We start from the raw sequence: 27,310 nt of genomic DNA, 5'->3' as shown, positions 1-27,310 counted from the left end.
TGTGTCCAGGGCCCTCTTTAATCCTTTAGTCCCTCTGAGACAGGGAAGCCTCTTTAATCCTGGTTTGTTTTGCCTGTAAAAATGTTTGATGTAAAAATGTTGGCATCCTACAGAAAGCTTTGTGTAATTAAGTTTATATTTTGTCTCATTGTAAGCGTTCAACGGCCCCCGTGACCTCCAACAGGAGATTATTATCCACGTTATCCTTATGGTCAATGACATTCGGCTATCATACTCTATTTAGACTCTTATATCTATCTCCGTCCATCTACAGTTTATAAACGTGTCTTTGGTAGGCGATTCGCGTAGTCAATTTCATCCTTGAGACCGAACTGAGGGCTGAAATGCCCCGTTAGTCCCCGGTCTGTCCCTCTAGCGGCGGCTGGGCGCGACAGCTGAGCGCTGCAGCTACGCGTTCACAGCCGCTTCCTATCGCTCAGACGGAGGGAGAGAGGGGGAAGGACGCAGAATGGCGACCGTGCAGTGCTGCAAATGCACGGCCGAAAAGAAAGGGTTTCGGCGGGAACTTGATTCGTGGCGACACAAATTGATACACTGCGTTGGTATGACCCATTTGCGGTTTCATATTTTGGAGGGGGGAGCAAATGACGAGCTTCAAAGAGATTTCGCTCGGTATCCGAGGCATCGCAATGCCTATCTGTGTTATATTGCTAGCTAATGTTAGCTGACTAATAGCTAGCTAGCAGCCTCCATAGGTGGCCAGCGTTAGCGGTTCAGTTAAGCTGGCAGGCTAATATTTACCAGCTGGCTAGCCCTTCCAGTTGGCTCCTTTTCTTTGTCCATCTGAGCTAGCTTCCTACCCGCCGGTGCTACCGCTGACACATCTCGTTATGTGCCTGGGTGATATCGTTCGTGTAGCATAAAGGCGTATCATATATCTGGTAGCTAACCGATAGTTACAACGTTGGCTAAATTAGTATATTGACATATATGTTGACTATGCTATTACCGGCTAACATGCTATGCTAACTTTAGCGCTGTTGATGTTATTTGGGGGGAGGGGATTGTTGCTACTTTAGGGCTTCTGCTGTCAGTGCAATATGAGAAAAGCAGACATTTCAGCGGTCTCGGGTAACGGTTTTCCCAGCACCCTTTGCTAGTTTAAAGCCGTTTTTTACGCCTCAGAAGCCAGTCACCTTCAGCTAGCTCACCCGAAGCTAGCCCGATAGCTTCTGCTTTGTAACGTTTTAAGCACAGTGATGTTAATCTCAGAATAATATTTTTTGGAGAAAAAAGTATAGATGTACCTACTTTTCATGAGACACATTTATTGTTTGTGTCGCTTTGGAAATGATTACACAACCTCTGTATTAAACACTGCAGTGTTGGTGACAGCTGGCTTTGTGAGTACACTCATCTGCAAGGATCTGGGCTGCTGCAAATAGCTCTTGTTTGGCAGCAGCATAAAATGGGTGTAACATACATCATGTAAATGTCAAGCTCATGCAAACATGTATATCTCGTTTATGTCGGTACTGAAGGGGTGTTTGTGTTCGTTCTGTCTTGCAGGATTTGAAAGCATTCTGGAGGGAATCTATGGCCCACTGCTGAGGGACCTCAATTTATTTGATGGTGGGTTTTTGTGTGTACACTAAAACTCAATTTGTGTTTTCAGTCTGTTTATTTTCAACCAAAAAGAAAATGAAATTATTGAAACCAAACATGCATTAGTCTGTTAGCACTAGCACTCTTACCACTTTTGTAAATGCATAATTCATTGCTCCGAAACAGCACTGCAGGCTTTTCCAAATATTATTATGACAGGAATAAATTGTGTTTTTTGTGGAGTATTTCCAGATATGGATTGATAAGCAATAAGTTCCTTATTAAGAATTTGAGACAGTGGGACAGCATATGTGGGATTGAGTTATTGTAAGCATTCATTCTGTGTACTTTGACATATTCCCTAAACGTAGCTATTCGTTTTTACATTTATCAATACAATCTATAGAATTTTGGGGAGACGCTCCTACTCTTCCAGTGCCTCTCTGAGTCAAAACAAAGCAAAGTGGATTATTAGATGATACTTTACCGAGATGATAACTTCACAGTCCGTCTAACCCTGTGGTAATAACACTGACTCCATTGGTTGAAAAAGTGCTTATCTGGCATGTAACTGAATATCTCTTTTAGACTGTATGCCTGCATAACCTCTTAAGTAGTTTCTTATGCATGTATGTCAGTGTGACCCACTTCTCACCTGCTAAATCCTGTAATGACATACCAACTACACACTGCCCACTTCCTATAAAAGCCCCCAATGGTTGTGTCCTGTGAGCCTATCTGATGTACAAACTTTGGAAGTACACTATATTGCCAAAAGTATTCACTCACCCATCCAAATAATTGAGATCAGGTGTTCCAATCACTTCCATGACCACAGGTGTATAAAAGCAAACACCTAGGCATGCAGACTGTTTCTACAAACGTGTGAAAGAATGGGTCGCTCTCAGGAGCTCAGTGTATTCCAGCGTGGTACTGTGATAGGATGCCACCTGTGCAACAAGTCCAGCCCTGAAATGTCAAGTCAATCACTACAGACCTTCAAACTTCATGTGGCCTTCAGATTAGCTCAAGAATAGTGTAGAGCGCTTCATGGAATGGGTTTCCATGGCGATCAGCTGCATCCAAACCATACATCAGCAAGTGCGATGCAAAGCGTCGGATGCAGTGGTGTAAAGCATGCCGCCACTGGACTCTAGAGCAGTGGAGATGTTCTCTGGAGTGACGAATCACGCTTCTCCATCTGGAGATCCGAGTTGAACACAGCGATAATGAGTGGGACGGCCTATCGATTAAAGCCAACGTCATATCCACATTGCGTACTCATGCATGTGCGCGTACATTAACCATACCATACTCAAATCCACCTCTTCCAAGCGTACCGGGGCAGAGGAAGCGGAACAGAGCGCTCACACTGGCCAAACAATCCGGACTTTAGGCTCAAGCCTGCCTGGGCGCGGTCTGGTTGGTGTAGTGTGAGTGCACCCTTAAGTTCATATGTGAGTCAAGGCAGGTCCGCAAATACCTTTGGCAATATAGTGTACTTCTGACTCAAAAGTTAAACACCTACAACTGATATCTTTATAACAATAACAATTTCAGTGTACAAAACATTCAGAACCACCAACCTAGCTGCTCACTTAAGAAGTCAGCATGGTATCAAACTGGAACAAAGGGGTTTTTTTTTTTTACATACTGGACCCCTAAGTTGTCAAAGTTAAATGTAATGATTTAGAATGTATTTGTAAGTTTGTAAGGACGTTAGCATAGATTAAAAAAAAAAAAAGAGTTTAAAAAAAATGTAAATTACTTTTGATTAATATAAAATGCCAGTTGAATCCCAGCTAATTTGATTCCTGTCAAGGTTGCTTTGAAACAGAGTGTAATCAGATGGCTGCAGGTTCAGCCGTTATGTCTGAGGACGGGGATGGATGTTCACCACTCTTTCCTTGCAGTTGCTCTACTGTCTCCAGTAGCTTGCAGCTGGCCATCACAGGCCAGCACTCGCAACCAGCAGCCAAAAGACACAGCTTGTTTGACACTATCTGTTGTCTCAAAAAAGTAGTGCCATCTGGAGTTTTAGTGAGAGTAGACGGGAACATAATCAGATGTTTGATGTAAAAATCAAACATACTGTTGTAATCTTGTCAGTTAATAATTTTCTATATATATATATATATATATCAACAAAAGGTTCCCCAGTGTGCTTGTAACATAATTTATTTGATGTCAGAAAGGCATTGCACTGTAAATAAAATGTATAATATCATTGTTAATGTATTTTTTTATCTCGGTTTAAGTGGCAGTCCATAAGATTTGAGATATGCCGCTTCTAGCGGCCTCTTTGGTGGTAGATGTAACTGCAGGCGAGCCTCTCGACTGTCTCTCATCTGTGTGATGCCTTTACATGCTCCAGGTCCATCGTTTTCCCTCGTTCATGGTCACTGTGCTTCTTGATTACTTGCCCTTCTTCACTTCCATTAGTTTTTTGTTTCTTTTTCTCCAGACTGTAAGTTGAATGGTCTCCTTTCTCCTGTTGATCCTCCATTGTGAGTCAGCAGTAATGAAATCTACCTGGCTGCACCAGTCAACCACTTTAGACTAGAGGGAGCCTGACTCAGCAGTTGGAAGTTACCAATTTTCGATTACAATGAAACGCAGTATACGCTTTCGTGAGTAGCTCCACCTGGGCGGAACAACCGCTGCTGACTGATGTAAAAGCGTTACTAATATTGAATCTTGCACAGGAATGTCGCCACAGACATGGAGATCCTATTTCTGGGCAAAGCAGCAAGTACAAGCACTTTCATTAGTGGGTCACATGATCAATCACCATTGTTTTAACTCACTCTTTGATATATAGTCTTAAAAGACAGTTTGATAGATGAAAATGTTACGGACTGCCACTTTAAGATGTGTTTATATATCATGATACATTTCCTGGAAATTTTATTGAGAAACAATTTACAGATGTGTATATATATATAAAAAAACAATCCAATATAGTCATAACACAGTTATGGATAAATATAATAATTTATCGTGGACTCACGAAAAGTAAAACGTGGAGTCTTCATTATCGGGATAATCATAAATATGGTCCTGAGTGACTTGAACGGTCTAGTTCACTGTCATGGTAGAGATGTGAGAATTAGCCTGATTTATTTATATATATATATATATATATATATATATATATACCTTATGGTTTATGATAACTCTATTTAAAATGTTTGATTATTTGCTCAAATGGATGTTTACTAAAAAATGAAGTGTTAGTATGAATAAATAAAAATCGATAAATAAAAAAGAAAAGAAAAAATTTCCCAACAAAATGTGAAGTAAAGTGGTTCCAGTACGTATTGTCTTTTTTTAAGGCATATTCTTTTATTTATCAGGATAATATTGTGAATCACAATTATTTTGGTCTGGATAATCTGGACATTAAGTGTTCAATCATCTTTGATATGCAGCATTGCTGCCCACAATCGTCTGCTACAACCAGAGCTATTTAACATAGTTGACAGTATAAATCATATAGTGAACGAACCCAAAGAATCCTGCACACGTTGGTTCTCTCCCCGTCCCAGTTGATGATGTTGTCTGTTGGATATTTTCAAGTGGAAGAGCTTTGTTACCTGCTGTAAATTATACAGAGAAATCTATTGTATCTGTTGTCTCGTGTTATATATTATCTTATTAGAGTCAAGACAATATGGACCATAAGATAATGGTAACGTGCCAGTAGCATTTAAAGTCTCTTAACATAAAGTTGGTGTAATGATGCAATTTGGAAACCATTACTGCCTCTTGTCAAATTCTGTATTGTGAATATGGATGGAACAATGTACAACTTTATCATGGGTCTCGATGAAATCTCTCACAATAAGTTAAAGGAGAAATCCGGATTTCTCCTTTAATTGTGGTGAGTTAACCTTATCGGAATAATTGTTAATATCGTTACTTGAGTGGCTTTTAAAACTGTCTAGCTCACTATCATGGAACATAAGTGACAAATTGTCTGATTTAAAAATGATGAGACTTTATGATTACCTAAATAAAAATAATATGCTTGTTTTGTTTTTCATTAAAAATGTTTGTTCGGAATCTAATTCAATAAAAACAAAATCTACGATAAAGGGATTCCAGTATGTTTAAGTGCAATTTTAAGAGTTTTTTAAGCCTATTATGATGATTATCAGGTTAATATCGTGAAGCGCAATTATTTTGTTCAGGGTATTTGTGTAGTGATTCTCATATTTGATTATCATTTTATCCTTGATGGACTCTTATTCATGAATGGTATTGTGTCTTCCAGACTGTGAACCTGAAGAGGTGGATGACTGGTCCCCAGAAACAAGTTGCTCTCAATGTTCATTCTGCAACCTTCCCCTGGACAAACTCAGCAGTGTAAGGATTGTTCAAGTTATGATAATCCATTCACAGCGTTTGTATTTTGCCTTTAAAGGAGCTAATTTAAATTATCTTTAGCTGTTGACAGGTGTGAAAAATCTATTGTGTAGATAGATCTTAGATATAAGATGTAGAATCTCACAGCATATATTCATGATGATAAACAGTGAGTGAAGTAACGTTTCTTCTTTTCGGCTGTAGGATCAAGTACCTGCAGCCTCTTCGCCCCTCTCCTCCCCCTCTGATTACTCTCCCTGTCAGGCTCCAACCATCTCTGAGAGCAGCCAGTCAGCACACAAGTTCCTACAAGCTGTGTTTCACAAGAAAGGTGAGTCTTTCTGCCTTGTGGAGCATTGTAAAAATGGTCCAATCCCATTATCGCTATGCAGACAGTTTGGGTTTTATGTGATGAGGTTTGAGGTTTCCTCCTCTGATGTTGCTGCTGCCACATTGATCCCATGGAGGTGAATTGAATTTGTTTAAAAATGTTATCTATATTTTCACACATCGTCTTTGTTGCTAATAATCCAGACCTCGGTCAACATTCATAATTTGTTGCAATTAACAGATTATATGCTTCCCCAAAATGTGGTTGAGGGTCTTTGAAGTACACCACGTTCCAAATTATTATTAGATTTTTGTTTTTCAATTAAACTCATGGATGGTATTGTGTAGGGCTGAAACGATTACTCGAGTAACTCAATTACAAAAAATGCTTGAGGCAAAAACTTTGCCTTAAAACTTTGTTAAATTCCTATCTCGCGCATTATGTGGCCTGCTCAGCGCAGGGATCATTGTTCTACACGGACCATTTTTGAGGAACCCAGGGCTCCAGAGTGCGACGATTTTGGGCGCACATGCGACCAAAAATCTGTGAAGTGCGGCTAATATTTCCCTTGGTCGCACCGGTGCTCCTAACATTTAGCTGTTATGTGTGTAGCGTAATGTTGTTTTCCCCACAGCATACAGAGATGAATCACCACGGTCTGAGCCAATCAGAGGCAGAGTAAGGGTAGGCCTTTACAGGGGCAGGCCTTTACAGGCCATTACAAAGCAGCAAACAGGTATTTGAAGCTGCTGGTGCCTCTGGAGTCCTGCAAACCTCAAGGTGTAGGATCCTCAAGAAGTCTGCAGTTGTGCATCAATGTTTTATTCAGCCACCCCAAATTTGCAACAGTTGTCCTCTCACCAAGCAGCTTGCCAATTGTCCTGTAGTCCATCCCAGCCATGTGCAGGTCTACAATTTTGTCCCTGATGTCCTTACACAGCTCTCAAGTCTTGGCCATTGTGGAGAGGTTGGAGTCTGTTTGATTGAGTGTGTGGACAGTAGAGATGCAACAATACAGTTAGCTCACAGCTCAATACGTATCTCAGTTCTTGGGTTACGGTTTCGGTTCTGTTTCGGTACACATTTTGTGTGCGCAGGGAGAAAAAAAAGTGTATTGTGTATGTAACACTTCCAAATGCAAAAGTGCTTCTTAGCCTTTGACGACTGGTAAAGGATTAAATGGGTTAACACTTTCAAATATGTACATATTTAAAATAAAGTAACTGTTTTAAATAACAAATATCTGTACTTCAATAGCCTATATATGACGTTCATGTAGGGGACGTACTGCGCTCTTCATCTCCACTCCGACATATAGCGGACCGTCACAGAGAGATATCTGTAAAGGGGTGTCCACACCGGAAGAACTGCCCCACTCGCGTCGGTAAATGAAGTCGGGCTACTTAATATGGCCGACTCGAACAACGACATGGGCGGTTCACACCTACGGAATTACAGCCGACGCCATACGTTCCGCGCTCGCGCGAGATGTAATGTCTCCAAAACAGGCGACGCTAATCTGTATTGTGGGCCAAAAAACACGAAAACCGGAAGTAGCCGGTCCTCTCTAGACCATAAACACAGAGCACGCTGTCCTCACCAGTCACTGTTGTCAGCAGAGTGAGGTTGTAGACTGTAGTTGTGATTACTCTCTGAACGGAAAAATCTAAAATGTAAAATGTAACCCGATTCCACTGTTTATCTGGTATGTTTACCATCGTCACTTCCGGGCTTCACTGATTCGCTAGTCAAGCTGCTAGCCTCCACCAATCAGAATGGTAAAAGAATGACCGACTCGAATGGCGGATTATACATTTGAATCGGCTGAAATGTATACCGACGTGGGCCGATTCGAGCGACCACACCAAGTAGACTCATGTCACGGACGCCGACTCTCTCAAAGACGCCGATTTTCGGTCCAGTGTGGACTCGCCTTTACGCGAGAGCTCCAACTATCCATGGTCAGTGCTATGCGCTTTAGCCAGTTTCACGTCAATGCCTTTCCGAGTTGTTCTGTTCTTGTGTTTTCTGCACCGGTAGAGTAGGTTTGTTGGAAGGCATCATCGAGAGACAGCTGTTTTTAACTGATGGTGTTAACTGCTCAGCCGTCCTGCTTCCAGGACATTGGATATTTCAAGTGCTCCTCTAAAGCTCGACAGAGAGAAACACAAGGATGGAAACATGAAATTACGTAAAATTGTATCATTGAGAACCATTGCATCCCTAGTGGACTAGGACGATATGACTACGGGTGCGGTGAAAACCAAATATTTTTCAGTAAAATAAAAACATCATAATACAAAAGAATGTGAAAACTGCAGTTTTATTGATGATAACTCACTGCCAGTCATCAACATTAACATAAAGTCCCCAATCAATAAATAAAAAATCTAACATTTTAGACTGTCTACACGGGTACCATGTCTTTTGCAATGTGGTATGTTATAGCGTCTGTAATGTCTTTATGTCTGGTGGAAGCCAACTCATACGGTGTAACGCTACTGAATGCATTGCAATACACTCGGTGCAATTTTCGCCAAACACGACCTGCACAACACCTCGCTCTGGTTGACATCATCGTTATTAAATCCAAAATACCTCCAAATAATGGAGGATGATTTATGTTTTGGCACCAAATCAGATTCGGCACCGCCACCGCCGCATTATTTTCCGCACTCGTCTCACTTTTCTTTCTTTCTTTTTGATTTCCCCGCTGCGTATGTTGCCTCTGCGTCTCAGTCTCCGTCTCCCTCACTCCCGCGGCGGGAGTCCCGCCCTCGTATGTTCGTCATTGGTTGGCTTCAGCTGTCTATCCACAGCAAGCATGAAATAAGGTTTGTGGTTGGCTGGCCATAGCGGTGCATTCAAGGGCAACCGTAAAAATGAAGTTTATTGTGACTGCCAGAGCTTTACATGCAGGACGAGTGCGGGGGAAAGCTATATCGTTTATATCGTTGCTTTTTCGATATTAATATCTTGAATGTTCATATCTAGATATAGATACGATAACGATATATTGTTCAGCCCTATAGTGGACAGGTGTCTTTTTTACAGGTAACAAGTTCAAACAGGTCCAGTTAATGGAGTAATGAGTGGAGAAAAGGAGGGCTTCTTAAAGAAAAACTAACAGGTCTGTGAGAGCCGGAATTCTTACTGGTTCAAATTCAGATTCTGTCTTTCACAGTTGAAGTGTACATATGATAACAATTACAGATCTCCACATGTTTTGTAAGTGGGAAAACCTGCAAAATCGGCAGTGTATCAAATACTTGTTCTCCCCACTGTATAATGTTGTATAATGGCCGAATTAAATGACCAGTTCTTATGGTACGTGTCCACAGGGGCGGTGTGGTCGGGCCGCTTCCCAGTATTGCACGCTTGCAGGGTGTGCCACTAGGCGATGATTGACCAGTGCTCTCCTTTCTACAACAATGAGTTTAGGAGTGTGTTTATATGAATTTTTGACCATTGTTCCAGAAGCGTATTTCTGAGGTCACACTGATGTTGGACAGGAAGGCCTAATTCTCAGTCTCCACCCTAATTCATCCCAAAGGTGTTCTATCGGGTTGAGGTCAGGACTCTGTGCAGGCCAGTCAAGTTCATCCACACCAAACTCTCTCCTCCATGTCTTTATGGACCTTGCTTTGTGCACTGGTGCACAGTCATGTTGGAACAGGAAGGGGCCGTCCCCAAACTGTTCCAAAAAGTTGGGAGCATAGAATTGTCCAACATCTCTTGGTATGCTGAAGCATTCAGAGTTCCTTTCACTGGAACTAAGGGGCCAAGACCAGCTCCTGAAAAACACCCCACACCATAATCCCCCTCCACCAAACTTTACACGAGGCACAATGCAGTCAGACAAGTACCGTTGTCCTGGCAACCGCCAAACCCAGACTGGTCCATCAGATTGCCAGATGGAGAAGCGTGATTGGTCCCTCCAGAGAACGTCTCCACTGCTCTAGAGTCCAGTGGTGGCGTGCTTTACACCACTGCATCCGACGCTTTGCATTGCACTTGCTGATGTATGGTTTGGATGTAGCTGATCGCCATGGAAACCCATTCCATGAAGCGCTCTACACTGTTCCTGAGCTAATCTGAAGGCCACATGAAGTTTGAAGGTCTGTAGTGATTGACTTGACATTTCATGACTGGACTTGTTGCACAGGTGGCATCCTATCACAGTACCACGCTGGAATTCACTGAGCTCCTGAGAGCGACCCATTCTTTCACAAATGTTTGTAGAAACAGTCTGCATGCCTAGGTGCTTGCTTTGACACCTGATTTCAATTATTTGGATGGGTGAGTGAATACTTTTGGCAATATAGTGTACCTTTAAAACTACACCCGACCGCACCACCCGGTTTGTGACACAAAGTCACTCCGCCTGATTACTTTTCCTCACAAACATTTAGCGAAGAGACCGGGGTCAGAGCCAATCAAAGACCTAGGCCCGCCCCTACTCTGTCTTTTTTGGCTCATACGACCCCACCACTCCACTAGGGGCCTCTGTGTTCTTTGCTGCTTTGCTCTCCCTTTGCAGGTTCCAGGTCGTGGGAGTGTCATCTTCTTGATGAGACACCTGGCTGGTGTGCTGTCTATATAATGCTCACCCTGCTGCAGATCTGGCTGGCTCTTGCTGCTGCAGCCATTGCTTTGTTCTATTTGTTTGCCACACACTCACACACATGCTTACACTACTGATTACTGACATTTATATATGTTCTGTTGTTTATGGTCTTGGTTGGTGGTGAATAAAGGTTAAGTTAATTTCACTCGATAGTCTGGTCTCCCATCTTTGCCACAGTCAAGAGCTGGGCTGTGACAATGGTGATTCATCTCTGTGTGCTTTTTAGTGCCCTATTTAGTAAGTGGTTGTTATGGTTACTTGGTTTTTCAGTGCCAATTTACCACTCATCAACAACAAATAACACAATTAATGTACTCTGTTCAAGCAGTGAAAACTTTTAAGTTTTGTACTTAAATCTCACAAACTAATTGGTTTAAAACATTGTGGCTGTTTTTTGTCGCTCAACACAAAGGCGCTTTGACCGTTCATGGTCATGGAATTTCAGCTTTTTAGTCAAACTGTTTCTCACCATGAGTAGCCACAACTGGCGCATATGATGCAGTTATGTCATGGCTGGTTTATTGCCGAGGTCCCACCTTGGGTTTTTTTGTTTGTTTTTTCTTCTTAATGGAACTTGAACGCATAATCATGCATGTCAATGCAACCTCCCTAGCCGTTTGCTCCATTATATGCAGGACTGCAGGCCACTGAAATGAGTCTGAGCTGTATCCGTGGGAATTAATTTAGTTCCAAATGTTTTAAGGTTGTTCTTCCATGGCTTATGTTGGGTGTTACTGCCTGTGCTACTGTGTCGATGTAAGTATCGTGAGGCACAAGTGTGTTTAAGTGACCAGCAAAAAAGAGAAACTCGGAGACTGATCGGTCAAGGCTAACTTTTGATACTTCACCTCCTAATAAATTTGAGCGTACCGTTATTTATGAGATATTGCAGACGCTTGTTGCTTTACCTGCTAAATTTGAGGTTCATGACTTTTCTTGACAAAATAATAGTGATTCACAATATTATTCTGATAATTATTCAAACAAACGTAAGACACTAAAACATACTGGAATCACTTAAGGATAAATAAAAAAAAAAAAAAATTGTATCCTTGTTTTTTTAAATCGGGTCCTATTTTCACTTCTCTACCATGATAGCAGCTGGACAGCTTTTTAAAGTCACTTATGACATGACTTTTAATTCACTCATGATTTATGATTATCCCGATAATGGAGATTCACAAAAAAATCCTACATCGTCCCATCCCTAGTGTTGGGACCAGGATAATTTTTTGCCACAATGGATTTATTTCCTAATGTCAGGGGGGGAAACCCCTATGAGGCCCTTTTCTTATTTCTCTTGCAACTGTGCCTTCTTCATTAGATGTGTCGCGGGGCTGTGAGACCAACATCCCTCTGGTTGCCCAGGAGCTAATGAAGAAGATGATTCATCAGTTTGCCTTGGAGTACGCATCCAAGTGCCTACTCCCCACCAGTACAAATGGTGTTACAACAAGGACCTCATCACCTTTGTCACAACCACCAGATGCCCCTCTGGACCTCACAGTGAGCCGAACTGGAGAGGAGAAAGAGAGTGAGAGCGACCCCGGTAGGAAAAGCATCAAACATGTTCTGAATTTAAAGCCAATTAATCAAATTTTTCAGCTGAAGGTACCAAAACACTGCAACTCAAACCCTAACCAGTTTAAAATTCTTGCAACAGATGGCGTACTGGACCTCTCCAACAGGACCTCCGCCTGCTCAGCAACTTCTGTAACATCATCGAATCACAAAGCCTCAGGGTAAGAGTTATTTTCTTGTTGGATTTCCTCTGGTTGTTAATTCTAGTGGTATTCAACCTTGTGGTGAAATGCACAAGGAATCATTAATTATTTATATTATTTAAAATTGGATTCTTCTTTACTGAGTCCAGCACTATTATCCACTGCTTTTTCTGTTAGGTGTATAACATGGCTGAGACTGGAGGGTTAGAATCAATACTATGTTGTATCACTGACGTTTTTACCAGCGCTGCTTGATTTAAGTTGACTAATTAACATCTCTGTGGCCTGAATGATATGCATCCTCTTTGTTTGGCAGTGCATTGGGTCAGTTCATTTCTAGTCATTATGAAGAGCTAGCTTATGTTGATGTTCTGGTTCTATGGGGTTGACTCTTTTATCTCTTGAGCGGTAACGTCACAGCAATGGCTACTTGAACATTTGCAGCTCAGGATTGTACAATGAGGAGAACATTGCAGTACCTCATAATGATTTCACCTCCTTTTTTACTGATCCAGTTATTATGAGTTTGATTATTCAACTTTCACGCATGTAGGACTCTCACTGGGTTTTGAGTGTGCGTGTGTGTGTGTGAGAGCACACCAAAGTAACCCCAGCCATTCACAGACTGTCCTACCTGGACGTGAAGAGGCTTTGTCACACACAGTGTGTGTGTGTGTGTGTGTGTGTGTGTGTGTGTGTGTGAGAGAGACACGCAGCAGTGTGTGAGAACAGACAGACATGAAACATAACAGTCGCAGTGATGTTACCAACACAAGGCATAAAGGAGTGGACCCCTCGCTCTGCACCCCCCTGTCCCCTATGCCAAAATCAAACCTCCATCACCTCCATCCTGACCCTGCTGTTTGGTCCTCCCATCCCTAGGAGGCAGCGCAGGCAGTACATTGAGAGGAGCTTGGAGCTGTCTGAGGGGTTGCTGTCCAAGGCCTTGAAGGATATACGTTCAGGGAGGCTGCAGGAGCAGCGGGCCGCATTGCTTTATGGAATACCGCTACAGACCCTGAGGCAAAGTCTGGACGACTGGGCTGAGGGAAGGCTGGGGAGATTACAGCAGCTTGCACCGGGAAGCAGAGATATCAGGGATGAAGTGACATCATACAATGTGATGTCATCAATGTTGGGCGGTGAAGCCCGTCTTGTTCTGCAGAAAGTGGCGGCATGGGCGGAGCGGGCAGAAATTGGAGGAGCCGCAGAGGAGAATGGAGACTTGAGTTTCCCTTCGTCCTCTCTTACATTTTATCAGCCGAGCGGTCCACAGAAAACCCTCCCCCACGCTTTTCCCCAGCTCAGGGATGCTCTGCAGCCCCCGCCAAGCCCCACTCCCAGTCTGGAGCAACCCACGTCCCTCCGTATCCCTCAGGTCCGCTCCGTGTCGGACCATAACAGGTCTGTCCCAGCTGAGAACGGCAGCGTGGCTGAAAACCTGCATCAACGTACCTCATCGATGGAGGGTTTTGCCAGTTCAACAGCTACAGTGAGACCTTCCTCTCTCTTCAAACTCAGACCTCCTTTCTTACCACATGGCTGTTCAGGCAGTGCCAACCAGTCACCTCATCGCCTGGGACCACGCCGGTCCTCACTGGATGATTCCGAAGACGGGGCAGGTATCCGGGATAAAGACAAGCAACCAAGAAAGAAACGTGGGAGATACCGCCAGTACGACCACGAACTGTTGGAGGAGGCCATCACTATGGTGATGGGGGGTCGCATGAGCGTGTCCAAGGCCCAGAGCATTTATGGGGTGCCCCATAGCACACTGGAATACAAAGTCAAGGAGCGTACTGGAACACTGAAGAACCCACCGAAGAAGAAATCTGCCAACTTTTCCAGCTCGTCTGGTTCAGGTACCATGACCGGTTCCACTAACTCAGGGACTCTTGCCTCAGCTGCTGACGCAAAGATGTTCTAGATGACAAAACGCCTCTAGAACTCCTCAACACTTGAACTCATCACCTTTAACAAGATACATGTTTTCTGGAGACACTTGTTAAACACAACACATGCCTTTACAAAATATATGGATATTGATATTCAGGTCTTTTAACTATGTGTCTGTAATGTGAAAGTCATACTTTTACCTGGATTTCTCCAGCTTCATCCTGGGCTTTGATTGAAGTAGCTACAAGGTGCAGCGTTTTTCAGGAGGCATTGGTTGCAGCTTTTGTTCACAGGGGCAAACAAACTCCTCATAACGGCAGTTACTATTAGGGCTGCTCTATTATGGCAAAAAACATAATCCAATAAAAATAAATAAGATCAGCTATTTTGTTGTGCCTTTACAACAATTTAACCTTTATTTATACAGGTTGTCTCATTGAGACACAGGGTTTCATTTTCAAGAGAGAGCTGTATATATATATGTGTGTGTGTGTATATATATACATATATATACATATATATATATATATGTATATATATCGTGCATCCCTAACAGATACAATCTTTGTTATCTGTTTCCGACACCTTAAAAAACTTCCACACCACTGACATTTTTAACTCGCTCTTCTGCAAGTTGAAGTCGGTGACGTGTGGCGTCGCGATGCGCACGCAATCCTCGCGCCCTCGGGCATTTAATCTGATTTAATCAAAGAAGCAGCCATCTTTATTAATCCGTTTAATATATCGGCGTGTTAGCCGTCAATATCGGCCGATACCAATACCTTTGCCGATAATATCGTGCATCCCTAATTTTAACATACACTATACGGTCATTTTTCGATGTTCTATGGCACAGAACAAGAACATAGAACAAACTATTAAGGATAAATTAGTTTGTTTTGTTGTTATTGGGGTATTTTAACAACATGAAATAACACAATTATCCTTCTATGACTTTTGTTTTCATGTCTCTATCATTTGGTTTTTCGTCAAAGAGAAAAACCCGACATTGATTGTTACCCAGGATCAAGTATGAGAAAGACCATTGTGAACCCTTTCGAGTTGAGAATTAAAGTGTGACTCTCACATCTGCTAGCTGTTAGGTTATTCAGGTTTCAATTTTGAAAGCTCCTTCGTAACGGAGCATTGATGATTGTCAGTTGCAGCTTTCTATCTCTCTCTGGGTATTTTACCTGGGCTACTGAAGTGACTTAGAGCCATTATAACAGAAAAACTCATTGCTATTGTTAGACACCTCTACAAACAGGGAGATTGTACATTATAAACTGCTGTGGTGGCTACATCTTCATTATGAGTTTTTGTTGGAAGAGATTAGCTTCAGAAAGCCATTTTGTGTCCATATAGTTGGATAGTATCCTCTCTATTTGTGCAAGCTAGTCTGAACATCGTATCGAGTGTAGTAGGAATGCAACCGTGCAGCATGTTTTTAAAAGTGTGCACTGATAAGCTTGGGAAATGTATGTTATTGTGTATGTGTACTGTTTGTAAAATATGTTCTTTTATTATCACAGATATTTACCAACTCTGCTACTGTAGCTGTATTACTGTAAACCTCATACATGACTGCTGCTTAAAACTTTACTCTACTACTCGTTTCCATGGCACAAAGGGGCCTGGCTACAACAGCGTCCATTGTGATGTGTGGAACCTACATGACCGATTATAGGATTCAGTGCATGAATAGGGTTAAATATTGATGGTTGATTGTGTAAGCTACTGGACTGGCGATAACAGTGGTTTTTGGTGTGCCGATGACTTGATTCATTGCAAGGCTTGCAGGCGTCTTTGTTTGTTGTGTCTGGGGAAAATGCTAAATGTTGCGTCTACACTCATGTCTGCCTCTGAGATGGGCCTATTTTTCCATTAACAGTGCTACTACCAAAGCAGCAGTTCAGGGTTACACACACAAAGCTGCTTCGATTTGTTTTGCTGTGACGTCAGTCTGTGTGTGTGTGTGTGTGTGTGTGTGTGTGTGTGTGTGTGTGTGTGTGTGTGTGTGTGTGTGTGTGTGTGTGTGTGTGTGTGTGTGTGTGTGTGTGTGTGTGTGTGTGTTGCGCGTGTGTGTGTTGCGCGCGTGTGTGTGTTGCGCGCGTGTGAGTTTCTCTTTCTCTCTCTCTAACCTCGTTGCCACATATACCTCTAAACGTTATCTGCCTATAACCAAGTATCAGGTTTCACATCAAGGCCTCTGTGTTATGATGCTGAATCTGCTGGGGTATTAGCTTAGGAACACTTGTCAGCAACGGTGCAACGGATCATGAAACTTGTGGTTCGGGATCATATGGCGGTGCTGAGTCGTGGATCGGATCAGCAGGGAAAAAAGTAAAACTTTTAGAATTGCCCTGATAACATTTGCTTGCAGAGCCATATCAACAAATACTAATCATTGTTTGTTATTGCAGCTAGCATACCAGACTCCAGACTTTTTTTCTTTTTTTTTTGACAAACGTCCTGAAAAAGAATTTCAACCCCCCCAAAGTCATTGTAAACATAAAATGCTAAATGTTAGCCTTTTAATTCACACTGATTTTGTGTCTTTTTATATTGCTGTGAAAACAACTATTCAAGTTTCTTTCCAAAAAACTACATTTTACAAAATTACATTTGAGCACATCATGATAACAATAAAATGAACCTTTGGCCAAGAACTATTTTTATTGAATAGAACATGAATGCATCAGAACTCAATGGCGCCAACCTTTGCTAGCAGTTAGCTCAGGTGCCTCCGTATGTTAGCTGTTAGCTCCAGTGCTGCCAACGTTACTACCTGGCATTAGTGACACTCCCGATTGCATATTTATACTGAATATCTGCCAATAACGATTGTCAGGCGAATCTGGTTTGACAGTATGACGATTAGACGTTGTAATTAATCTGCTGTTCACATGCGTGCTGAACAGTCTTCATGCTGTGGTCCTTTACTCACTACTCGTGAGCTGTTCGTCTCAAGGAAAAATACAGTTGTAAATGTATTGCCATCAACAACACTCCAAACTCTAACGCAAAGTAAATTATTATTCTGTCAGTCAGCCGTGTTGTTGCAAAAACACTTCTTTTTTTCTTAAAGTGGTTAAAATTCTGCCCTGTGACATTTACAGGAGATCGGCCATGTTCTTATCTCACACAGGAAGCAGAGGTCCAAGTATATGTCCTTGTTGGTTAACCTTGTATGTTATTTGTAATTTTAAGGCTACTTGTAACAGTATTTAGTCGGGGGGGTTTTAAAAGCTTTTTGTGGTCAGAATATTTGGCATTTCAACCTTTGTAACTTTGGCAACTATACAGACACTGATGTCTCTGCTCCTGAATGTCTCGGCTCTTATCAGCACACAGTGGCTGTGTCTGGGGCCACAGCGCAGTGCAGTGTGATGTCTACTCTGGGAATGATCTGCTATTTTATCAAAGGGTCAGTTTGTAAACGAGCCCTAAACACCTCTTGAGATATATAAAAGTTATTTTCATTGTATAAGTTTAATTGCAGTATATTCTGGGAACACGCCTTGGCGTGATTCACACATCAAGCTTGAGGCATTTTTTTGTATGTTTTTTTGTTTTTGACTGAACTGCCAGCAAATCTCTGAAACGTCTTAACAGAAGTCTGCTATTTATGCATAAATCAATTGTTGCACTATGATTTATAAGAAGCGTTTTTATTGTATAAACTTTTTGTGTTGTTGCTGTATACTTATTTATTGATTGTGCTTCAGAACTGTGATTTTACTAATTTATTATAGTTATTGATTTGTATTGAGGCACTTTGATGCAATGTGAAATGTGTATTGCTGCATGAACGCTTTTAAATGTTAGCTCATAATTTATTTAGTCCTAAAATGAAACCCTTGACTATTGTGGTTGTTTAGTGATTATGTTAAGATTACATTATTTATGTGATTTTAAAAAAAAAGAAGGAAAAAGTGGTTATAACTAACTCAACAGTAATACTACAGAATGTAACACTCGACTGTTCCAGTTGAACCCTGACAGGGATTCTATCCAATATCAAACATTTAAGCAAATTTAATGATATTAAAATCAATTACTTGTTTTGTTATGAAATAAATCACTAACAGCACCAAATTTAACTCTTAGTGGATTTGAACATTAGAGAGATTTTATTCTTGGTTTCCTGGTTTGTCAGTGGAAGTGCTGTTGGAAAAAAAACATTTTTGTTTAAGCGTTCTACAATCGTTCCTTCTGCTTTTAGCAGAATGTTATCATTTGCCTTCAGCAACTCATTAATAAAACAGTTCTCTAATCGGTTTCCTGTCATCATTGTACTAACAAAATAGTTTATTTCAGGGTCTTGCTGATTATTAACAATTTACAAGGACAGATTGTTACTGTTACTGAACTGCTTAATGGCATATATATATATACACACACACACGCATAGGTTGATGACATTTTTCATCATATTGAAGAAATTTGGAATGGTGCGAAAAGCTGCCTGCCGCAGTGTCTTTTTACTTCTGTGTTAATATCAGAAATAATAACGAACCCAAGAATGCTTTACACACAATGAGACAGAAAACTCATCATCAGGTCATAGGATTAGATTCAGGACTTGACCAGGAGCCAGTGAAGGTGCATGATGGTGGGAGTGATGTGCTGCTTGGTGCAGGTGAGAACCCTGGCAGCTGAGTTTTGTACATACTGGAGCCTGTCCAGGGCGTTGCTGGGTACCCCGTACAGGACTCCATTGCAATAGTCCAGACGGGAGGTGATTAGGGCATGGATATGGATTTGGTGATGATTTGGTTGTGTGACTGAAAGGGTGGAGTCCAGAATGACACCCAGGTTACAGACTTCTGGAGATGTGCGGTTGGAGCAGCTTTCCATATCAAAGAGAAGATCTTCAACCTTCATGAGCTCTTATTTGATGCTGTTAAGTTTGAGTAGATTAGATGACAATTTTGTCAAGTTGTGCAGGCAGTTGACAAGGGACTGTGGGAGGAGCTGTGTGGATGGTTTGGGGCTAAGATATAGCTGGGTATCATCGGCATAGCAATGGAAGCTAAGGCAGAAGTGACGGATGATCTGACCAAGGGGGACTATTTAAATGGTAAACAGGAGGGGTCCAAGCACTGAGCCTTGGCGGACACCTTGGTTGACTGGGGCCAGTGTGGAATTATATGCTTTGATTGTGGCAATAACTTGTTACTTTGATTGTAACTATTTCCTGTTGGAGAGATATGGTCAATAAGCTATTCTGTTCCTCTGCTGTTTTCTGTAGAGCTAATCAAAGTCTCTATGTCTGTTTGTTTTTCTATGTGTTTACTTCTTGCTGTTGATCTGTTTGAATCATTTATGTACAGAACATAATTTTTTTTTAAAAACACACCCAAACAGAAGTAACACCTGAGTGTGAGTATGTATTTGTCATTGTCAAGCTATAAGTAAAACTTTTTTATTTTTGCCTCTAGCTTCCTGCTGCCATCTATTCTGGAAGAATCGGGAGATCTGGGACAGCGAGGGACAAAGTGTCGTCAGAGCTCTGCATTGGGTGCTGTTCTTCTCTCGCTCTGCTCAGCACACTGTTCTTTACTATACCAGATCTTGAAGCTGGCACGCCAGGAAAAATTGCTGTTGTTCCTTCATTGCAGACCTACAGGTCAAACTGAATCTCACTGCTGTCACTGTGGCGAGAACCCACAAGATATTGTTAGTCCTAATGCAGTCCCATTTAGTGAATGTAAAGCCCATAACAGCAGCCCATACTACCCTTTAATTGATTGTGATAATCAAGGTCATGGCAGCACATTGTATCATCCAGGAGACACTGAGTCCAAATGCAGCATCCATCACTACCCTTTAACAGACTGTAAAAATGACACTCCTCTGGGTTCAAGCTACTGCTGCGTGCAGAGGTGCAGGATGGGAACCTACGCTGTCATGTGCCCCAAGAGGCTGCACTGTATTTCCTGCCAAAGCCTTGCTGTAGGTCGCATCAACAATATAGTGTGTTCATTTGCATCCTCTCCTTCGTTATCCAAGTCCCCCCCACTGTGCACTCCTTACTCTAGTTTATGCCCTTCCTCATCAATCTGCTGTAACCAACACAACCCCCACACTTGTTGCTGTCATTCAGATAATGCCTGTCTGATGCACGTCAGGAACGCAATAGAAAGAGGGGTTGGCGATGAGGATCCACCTTGTCCTGTCTTGAAGAGAGAACAGAGCCCCTCTCCTCCTCCGCTCTCTCCTATCCCCTCAGACATCAACAAGAAAACTGATGAAAAGCCGCCGTCCCTCCTTCATCATAGACAAGAGGAGGAAGCTGACCTAATGGTTAAAGATGGTCTTGTGATTGCAAGCCAACTGGAAGCAGATGTGGCTACAGCTGCAGAAGAGCAGAAAGACTGCAGGAGCCCGAGAAGTAGTCAGGCTGAAGAGAACCCAAGTGGGACTTTGCTGCAAGATGTTGTGAATCGCTTCAGTGAGAAACTGGAGACAATCAGACCAACGGAGAAGGACCCACCTCTGCTTGCTACATCCGTTAATGTCTCTGAAAAGGAGCAGCAGCAGTTTCCCTCAACCAGCCAGAACCTGCAGTTTCAGGCTGACGCCCATTTGACTGAGATCATCACCACAGTGCTTCATACAGGCAGTGCTAGTGACTACAATCTCAGTGAATTGTTCAATCGCCACGATAGCAAAGAGCTGAAGTCACCCAACACCCGCTCCCGACGTCGTCAAGAAGTCCTGGCTGCTCTAGCAACACCTGCTGATGATGCTTCCACCAGAAGGCAAACCTTACAAATCAAACGAGAGCTTGCCATGTTTGATCAGTGCTACAGCAAGAAAAGGGGGCCACTCTCAAAGAGGGCAAAATTGAAAGATGGAAATGGTACTGTAACCATGTCACCCACTTCATCAGACGCAAGCTTAGTTAAAGAAGAGTCTAAAAGAGAAATGGAGGTATGTTTAGAACCTCTAGGGAATCCTAGAGTTAGGGAGAACATCAATACTACCGAAAGTGACTGGGATGATGTAAAAGAGGAGATACAGATGGTTACAGTAACAGAAGAAGTTCAGATCCTTAAAATAGAGGAGAAAGAAAGGGAGATATCCAGTGAGAAAGTAGATGTTACCCTCTCAGACGCTCAAATACCGACCCCTGAGCAGCAGAGAAAATGTGACAAACAAGACTCAAAAGGCTACAGTGTACAAACACAGGAGATGTCGGTGGCAGCAACATCAGCAAAAGAGTGTAGCAGGTCCTGTGAGGAAGATGGTAGTGGTTCTGGAAACGATTGGAAAGATGAAGAAGCCCCATATGGTCAAAGCTCTTACAGTGACACTAGACAAGCTAAAGGTAAAGATTACCATAGTCTTATTAGGCAGAAATATCTATTACACTCCAAGGATGCAAGGAAATCCAGGAGACATATAGTGCCTCCACAGCGGTTCTCCTCCTACGTCACAGAGCCCAGGAAGATGTACTATGTTGCATGTTTCTCTGAAAGCATCTTTAACCAGGAAACACAAAAGGACAAGGACACCCAGCTTGAATCAGGAAGTTACACTCCTCTGTCCTCACCGGAACACACATCAAAGCTTGCCTTTGAATCAACCGATGGAGAACAAGGTGGACCATCCCACACAGAGTCAAAAGGTCTTGCTACAAGCCAGGTCTTACCACAAACTGCCAAAGAGAAGAGTCCTACAAAACAGAGCTCGAACAATAGGACAGATGGCAGCGACTTTGCTGCCAAGCCTTTTGGAAGGCTACGGTCATCTCCAAAAAGACTACAGGGCTCAAAGGCAGCTTCAGGAATTCCCCAAACCCCATCAGATATGGATGTCACCATGAAGTCTGCTACCTCTGTCGAGAGCCCTCCCAACGCTCAAGTCCAGTACACTAGCCCAATAAAGCTCATGTTTGTATCACAGGTAAAGGATAAGGAAGGGGTCAGATATAGTCTCAAATCAGCATGTTCTGGTTCCAGTGCACAGGAACCCTTTGACCCATGTGTCGAGTCTTCATGGTCAGGGACACTTAAACACAAAAGCGAGAGAACTGAGTCTACTAGTTCACAAGTAAACTCTATTTCTTCACCACTAAAGTCTGCTACCTCATTTGCAAGATCTGTTCCTTCACCAGCCAAGTCAGCTTCGTCATCACCCAAGTTAGTCTGTTTACCAGCCAAGTCAGTATCCTCATCACTCAAGTCCACTTCTTCGCCGCCCAAGTCAGCTTCATCATCACCCAAGTCAGCTTCGTCATCACCCAAGTCAGTTTCTTCACCAGCCAAGTCAGCTTCTTCACCAGCCAAGTCAGCTTCATCACCAGCCAAGTCAGCTTCCTCACCAGCCAAGACGTCTTCATCACCCAAGTCAGCGTCTTCACCAGGCAAGATGTCTTCATCACCCAAGTCAGCTTCTTCACCCAAGTCTGTGTCGTCATCACCTAAAATAGGTTCCAGGAGATCCGGCGAAGGTACTCCAACTAAGCGTGTAGCTGGAGCCGAGAGGCAGAGATCACCAGGTGACTTGACATCTTTCCATGAAACCACTCCAAAAAGGCGTCCGGGCCGGCCGAAGAAGCTGGGACCACAGGTTGAGCAAAAGGCAAAGAGGCCAATTGGTCGACCACGAAAGGAGAAGGCTGTGGAATCAGCAACGGGGGCAAAAACATTAAATGGAAAATCTGCAATAGCATCTGACGTTGAGGAGAATGTAAACAAGAACCTTAAAATAACAGTGGTGTATGGCCGTTCCAGGAGGAACAAACGGATGGTGTGTGAGGGCTTTGACCAGCTGCAAACAGAATTCCATGATGCTTGGCAAGCAGTGGGCCTTAAAAGTGACTTGGGCGTTTTAATGCACAACTCTAAGACCAGCTCAGGTACTATCAAAACAGCCTCAACAGAATTATCCAAGGAATTACGTTTTGTCAGCCCCGTAAAAGAGACTGCCCCTCAATCTAGCAGTAACATCAAATGTCAGAAGCGGGACGATTCTGCACCCTCAAGGAAACCAGGTAGACCTGCAAAAGTTAAAATCTCCGGAATCTCAGTCACAGTAACCACAGTTTCTCCTCGGCAGCGTAAAATTCAGATAAATAAGGATACTCAGCAGTGTCCTGAATCACAAATTCATAGGAAAGTACTCCTGCCAGAATTCAAATCTGCCAAAGAGCCCTGGACAATCAGTCGTCAGTCCACAAGCAAAATCGGTCAAACAGAAGAAGGGATAGAAACAAAGGCTGAAAGAAAAGGCAAAGTGCCAAGTCAGCCTGTACCAGTGCGCCACTCAATGAGAGTGAGAAAGCCCTCGATCCACTTTCTGCACGCTGTTGCCACCTCTAGATCGTACAGCCACAGTAATGCTCTTCTCCGGCGCTCCAAACAGCTTCTGCTGAACAAGGCCAGCAATGAAAGGAGACAGGGGGAGCAGCAGAGTTGTGTCGAAACCTCAAGGGAGAAAAGACGGCTCTGTGGACAAGAAAGGAAGAACATCTCTCAGGACCTTAGCAGAGTGGCAGGGGTGTCTGTAGACTCAATCTTTACCCCAAAGGAGACGCTAAAGTGGTGGGCAGCATCAGCTGAGGAACGGACAACAAACCAGGAGCTTGCCAGGCGAATACGACTCATCTCTGACACGTGGGTCTCAAACTCTGTGGAGAACCATGAAAAAGAACAGGCCTTTAATTCAAATCCAGGTGCTAAAGGCAGCGGTTCATTTACCAGGAAGTCAAAACATTCATCTGTTCGAACGCTGTTTGACTGTCCTCCTAACAAACCACGGTCCTGTAGCATGCAGCAGCTCTGCTCCTGGTTCATGCAGACCACCGAGACACAGTCTCTCGCTATTGTCAAGAAATCAAGCTCCCGTAACCCTTACGAACTTATGCACTTCCCTCGTTCTGCCAATAAAAAGAGCATTTGCCCCAGTCCTCAGGCAGAGCGTCTCCGCAAACACATTAAGAAGTTTGCCAAAACTGTGCCAAAAAGTCCTTTGCAACATCAACAGGCTCAAAGAAGGTTGAGGAAGAGAGCTGAGGCACTTCTGTCAACACGTAAGATTAGGCGACAACTTTTCACTCCCAGGTTTAAAGCAGACTTGCTCAGTCAACATGACCGATGGAGGAGAAGCAGAGCATTTGGCGAATACCAGACCACTCTGTGTAGAGCAAGGACAAGGTACCTAACCCGAAAAGAACGGCAGAGATGGCAAAAGAGGCAGAGGAATAAGAAAAATGTAAAAGGAACTACAGGTTGTTCAAAGGGACACGCAGTGACTGAACTACAACCAAAATGTAAAGCCTTACTCAGATCAGCAAAAGATCAGTTATCTGACTGTTTGGAGAACAGTTCTGCCACCAGTTCTGTTGCCCAAACTCAGGAGCCTGTGGATTTGACCAAAGAGCAGAACCTCTGCTCTAAAGCCTGGAGTCCCGAAACACTGAAGGAGTGCCGGGTGTTTCTGAGGAAGATCAACTCTCCAGACACTGAATCGACCGAGGAAGAGTGGGACTCCTGTACTGTGACACTGGATGACGGGTCACCTTCTGCATACCTCTTTGCAGGAAGGGAGAGAGAACTGGTAGGAGTTGTTAAAGCTGTGAAAACTGAAAGAAAAAGGAGCACTGCCTCAGGAGAGCTAGCAAATTCTGAACCACAATCATCCCAGGAGCAGGATGAGGTGCCAGCAGGGAGGCAGAATGGCAAATACAAAAATCCTGGGGTTGTGTCTACTGAATCACCGCGACCGCCACCAGCAAAGATGTTGAGACAATCGCGAATGAGGGGCCTAACCGGGCCACGCTGGTGCGACTTTGTGTTTGGTAACTACTTTGCTTCTTTTTTTAAAATGTAATATCAACTTTTATCAAACTTCAAATCGCCACAGAATCAAGTTGTGCTCTTTCTTTTTCTGACAGAAAACTAAATGAAGCGCGGAGCCTCCTCCTACCTGGGAAAGGGACTGTGGTTTAACGTGGTGCCTTTGGACATTGAGCTGACCATGTGGACTGACCATCCCACTATGGTTCAGTCTTACACTCAGCAGTTATGTAGCAGTCTAACTTAACAAAAGCTTGATGTTGCACTATTTTTATCCATGGATATGTATGTACAGAAATGTTTGTTTTCTTTTCCTTTTTTTATTTTTTTTTATTGTCAACTTGCCTTTGTCTTTCTGAACGTGTGTAGTAGATCAAATCATATCAAAGTTTTATAGGGATAAGTGCGTTTACAGTGAGCCCTGTCAAGAGTGGCTGTAACGGAAGGAAAGGAAAAGCTTGATTGCATAAAGACAGTGCCACCTCCCCCAGAACATACCTCAGTACCAAGGCCACTAGACAATTCTTTTAATGTAAATCTTAACCTGAAAAATGTATAGCCCTGAAATCCCCCCAAATTAATTTAATATTTAAAAAATATATATATTTATAGTCCCCCTTACTTTGGCACTGTTATTTCAAATGTAATTGTTTTTTTTTTTACATCTGACAAAACCATATAGATATTGAATGGCATACTCTCAATCTGAGCCTTGCTTGCAATATTTTTCTTTGATGCTTCAGTCAGCATTGTATTGCAAGCCAGTAGCCAAAAACGTGGTGTGAATGAAGGACTTGCCATCTTTTACCCCAATCACTATACATGTACGGGCCCCAACTATCGAACTGACATGTCTGTTCAACGACAGTAATTGACTAGCCGCCTCAACGAAAACCAAACATTTAATGTCATTCAAACGATACCTTCAAGTCTGAGGTCCGAACTGCAAATAACACCAACATTCGTGTTCTAAGCGACGACACATTCAGCACCACGAGATGTCGAGGCACACGCAAAGTGAGGAAGAAAATGGCATTATGCAGTTGTAGTGAGTAGATTCTGATTAGCTTGTTGGTTCGTGGGATCTGTCTTGTTTGAATAGTTAATCTTCGCGATTGTCTTCTTGCTTTCACCCAAAGCAGATGCTCTTTATTGGTGTCAGACCTGCTTCATGCACTTATCCATCTGAGATTATTAACTCTCTCTCCCCCCCCCCCCCCCCCCCCCATTTTGCACATCCCGTGTCCCACTACCAAACCCTACTGTAAAGCTAGAGAATCTATTTGGTGCAATACAAACCCAGATGATTTATCCGTATGTAGTAATTATTTTATTGCTGACAGATGAATGGATGTACACAAGTACCTATGGCCTGGGATGTTAATTCACTTGTTTCCATAGCCATGTAATGTGATCTTAAAGGATATTGCTATACAAACTTTTTTTCCCACCTGCTTTCTTAATGGAAAAAAACAGACCCTTAATTGTTTTAATAGCATTAATTTTTTTTTTTTTTTTATCATAAATGTGCTAGCATTATTTACTGTTTAAATGCAGGTGGGAAACATGTTTCTGTTTTTACAGCAAGAGACGCCTACCTCCACCGCTGGGCCTACTGCTCTTTAGATCATCACCATGGTGATCAGAAAGGCCATCGGTTAACACTAATCTTGGGTCTGTGTCGTGTTAAGAGGGCGAGTGGATCCAAGATGTCTGACTGTAGGTCAAACCTTAAATCTGTAGTGTGTGTTGTGTCTGACTACCCTTGTTTGTATGTCACTATGGTTGCCATTTCAACACGAGGGTTGTGGGGTGGCCCAGTTTTGTGACAAGCGCTGTGTTGAAGAACCTGGTGCTAAACATCTGTTGTATATTTTCTTTTTCATGTGTTTTATACTGTCCAGTAACAGACGGTGTCTGTGATTGGAACAATAAAGAGTCTTTTGAAATAATCTGCAATCTATGATTTCTGGTAGTTTATAGGTGGCAT

General features: G+C 42.7%; 1 protein-coding gene across 4 annotated transcripts; it reads left to right on the top strand.

The window, feature by feature from the left end:
* The first annotated feature begins 427 nt into the window (after positions 1–427).
* Positions 428–27,272, top strand: lcorl (ligand dependent nuclear receptor corepressor-like). 4 transcript variants are annotated; one of them, XR_014596878.1, is made up of 8 exons: positions 428–563; positions 1,531–1,593; positions 5,843–5,934; positions 6,139–6,265; positions 12,217–12,441; positions 12,556–12,634; positions 13,499–16,491; positions 16,632–18,782. XR_014596878.1 is itself a non-coding variant. In XM_084006053.1 (8 exons), exons 1-8 carry the CDS (start codon positions 470–472, stop codon positions 25,424–25,426), a joined length of 6,054 nt encoding a protein of 2,017 aa, XP_083862179.1. In that variant the 5' UTR covers positions 428–469; the 3' UTR covers positions 25,427–27,272. The 4 variants fall into 4 exon arrangements, 3 of the variants coding, with proteins under 3 accessions (XP_083862179.1, XP_083862178.1, XP_083862180.1); XM_084006053.1 differs by lacking the exons at positions 13,499–16,491; positions 16,632–18,782 and adding exons at positions 19,957–25,322; positions 25,419–27,272; XM_084006052.1 differs by lacking the exons at positions 13,499–16,491; positions 16,632–18,782 and adding an exon at positions 19,957–27,272.
* Positions 27,273–27,310: the final 38 nt, after the last annotated feature.

The sequence above is a fragment of the Eutrigla gurnardus genome, assembly GCF_963514095.1.
Source record: "Eutrigla gurnardus genome assembly, chromosome: 3".
Lineage (NCBI taxonomy): Eukaryota > Metazoa > Chordata > Actinopteri > Perciformes > Triglidae > Eutrigla > Eutrigla gurnardus.
This window is presented reverse-complemented; position numbering and strand designations above follow the sequence as displayed.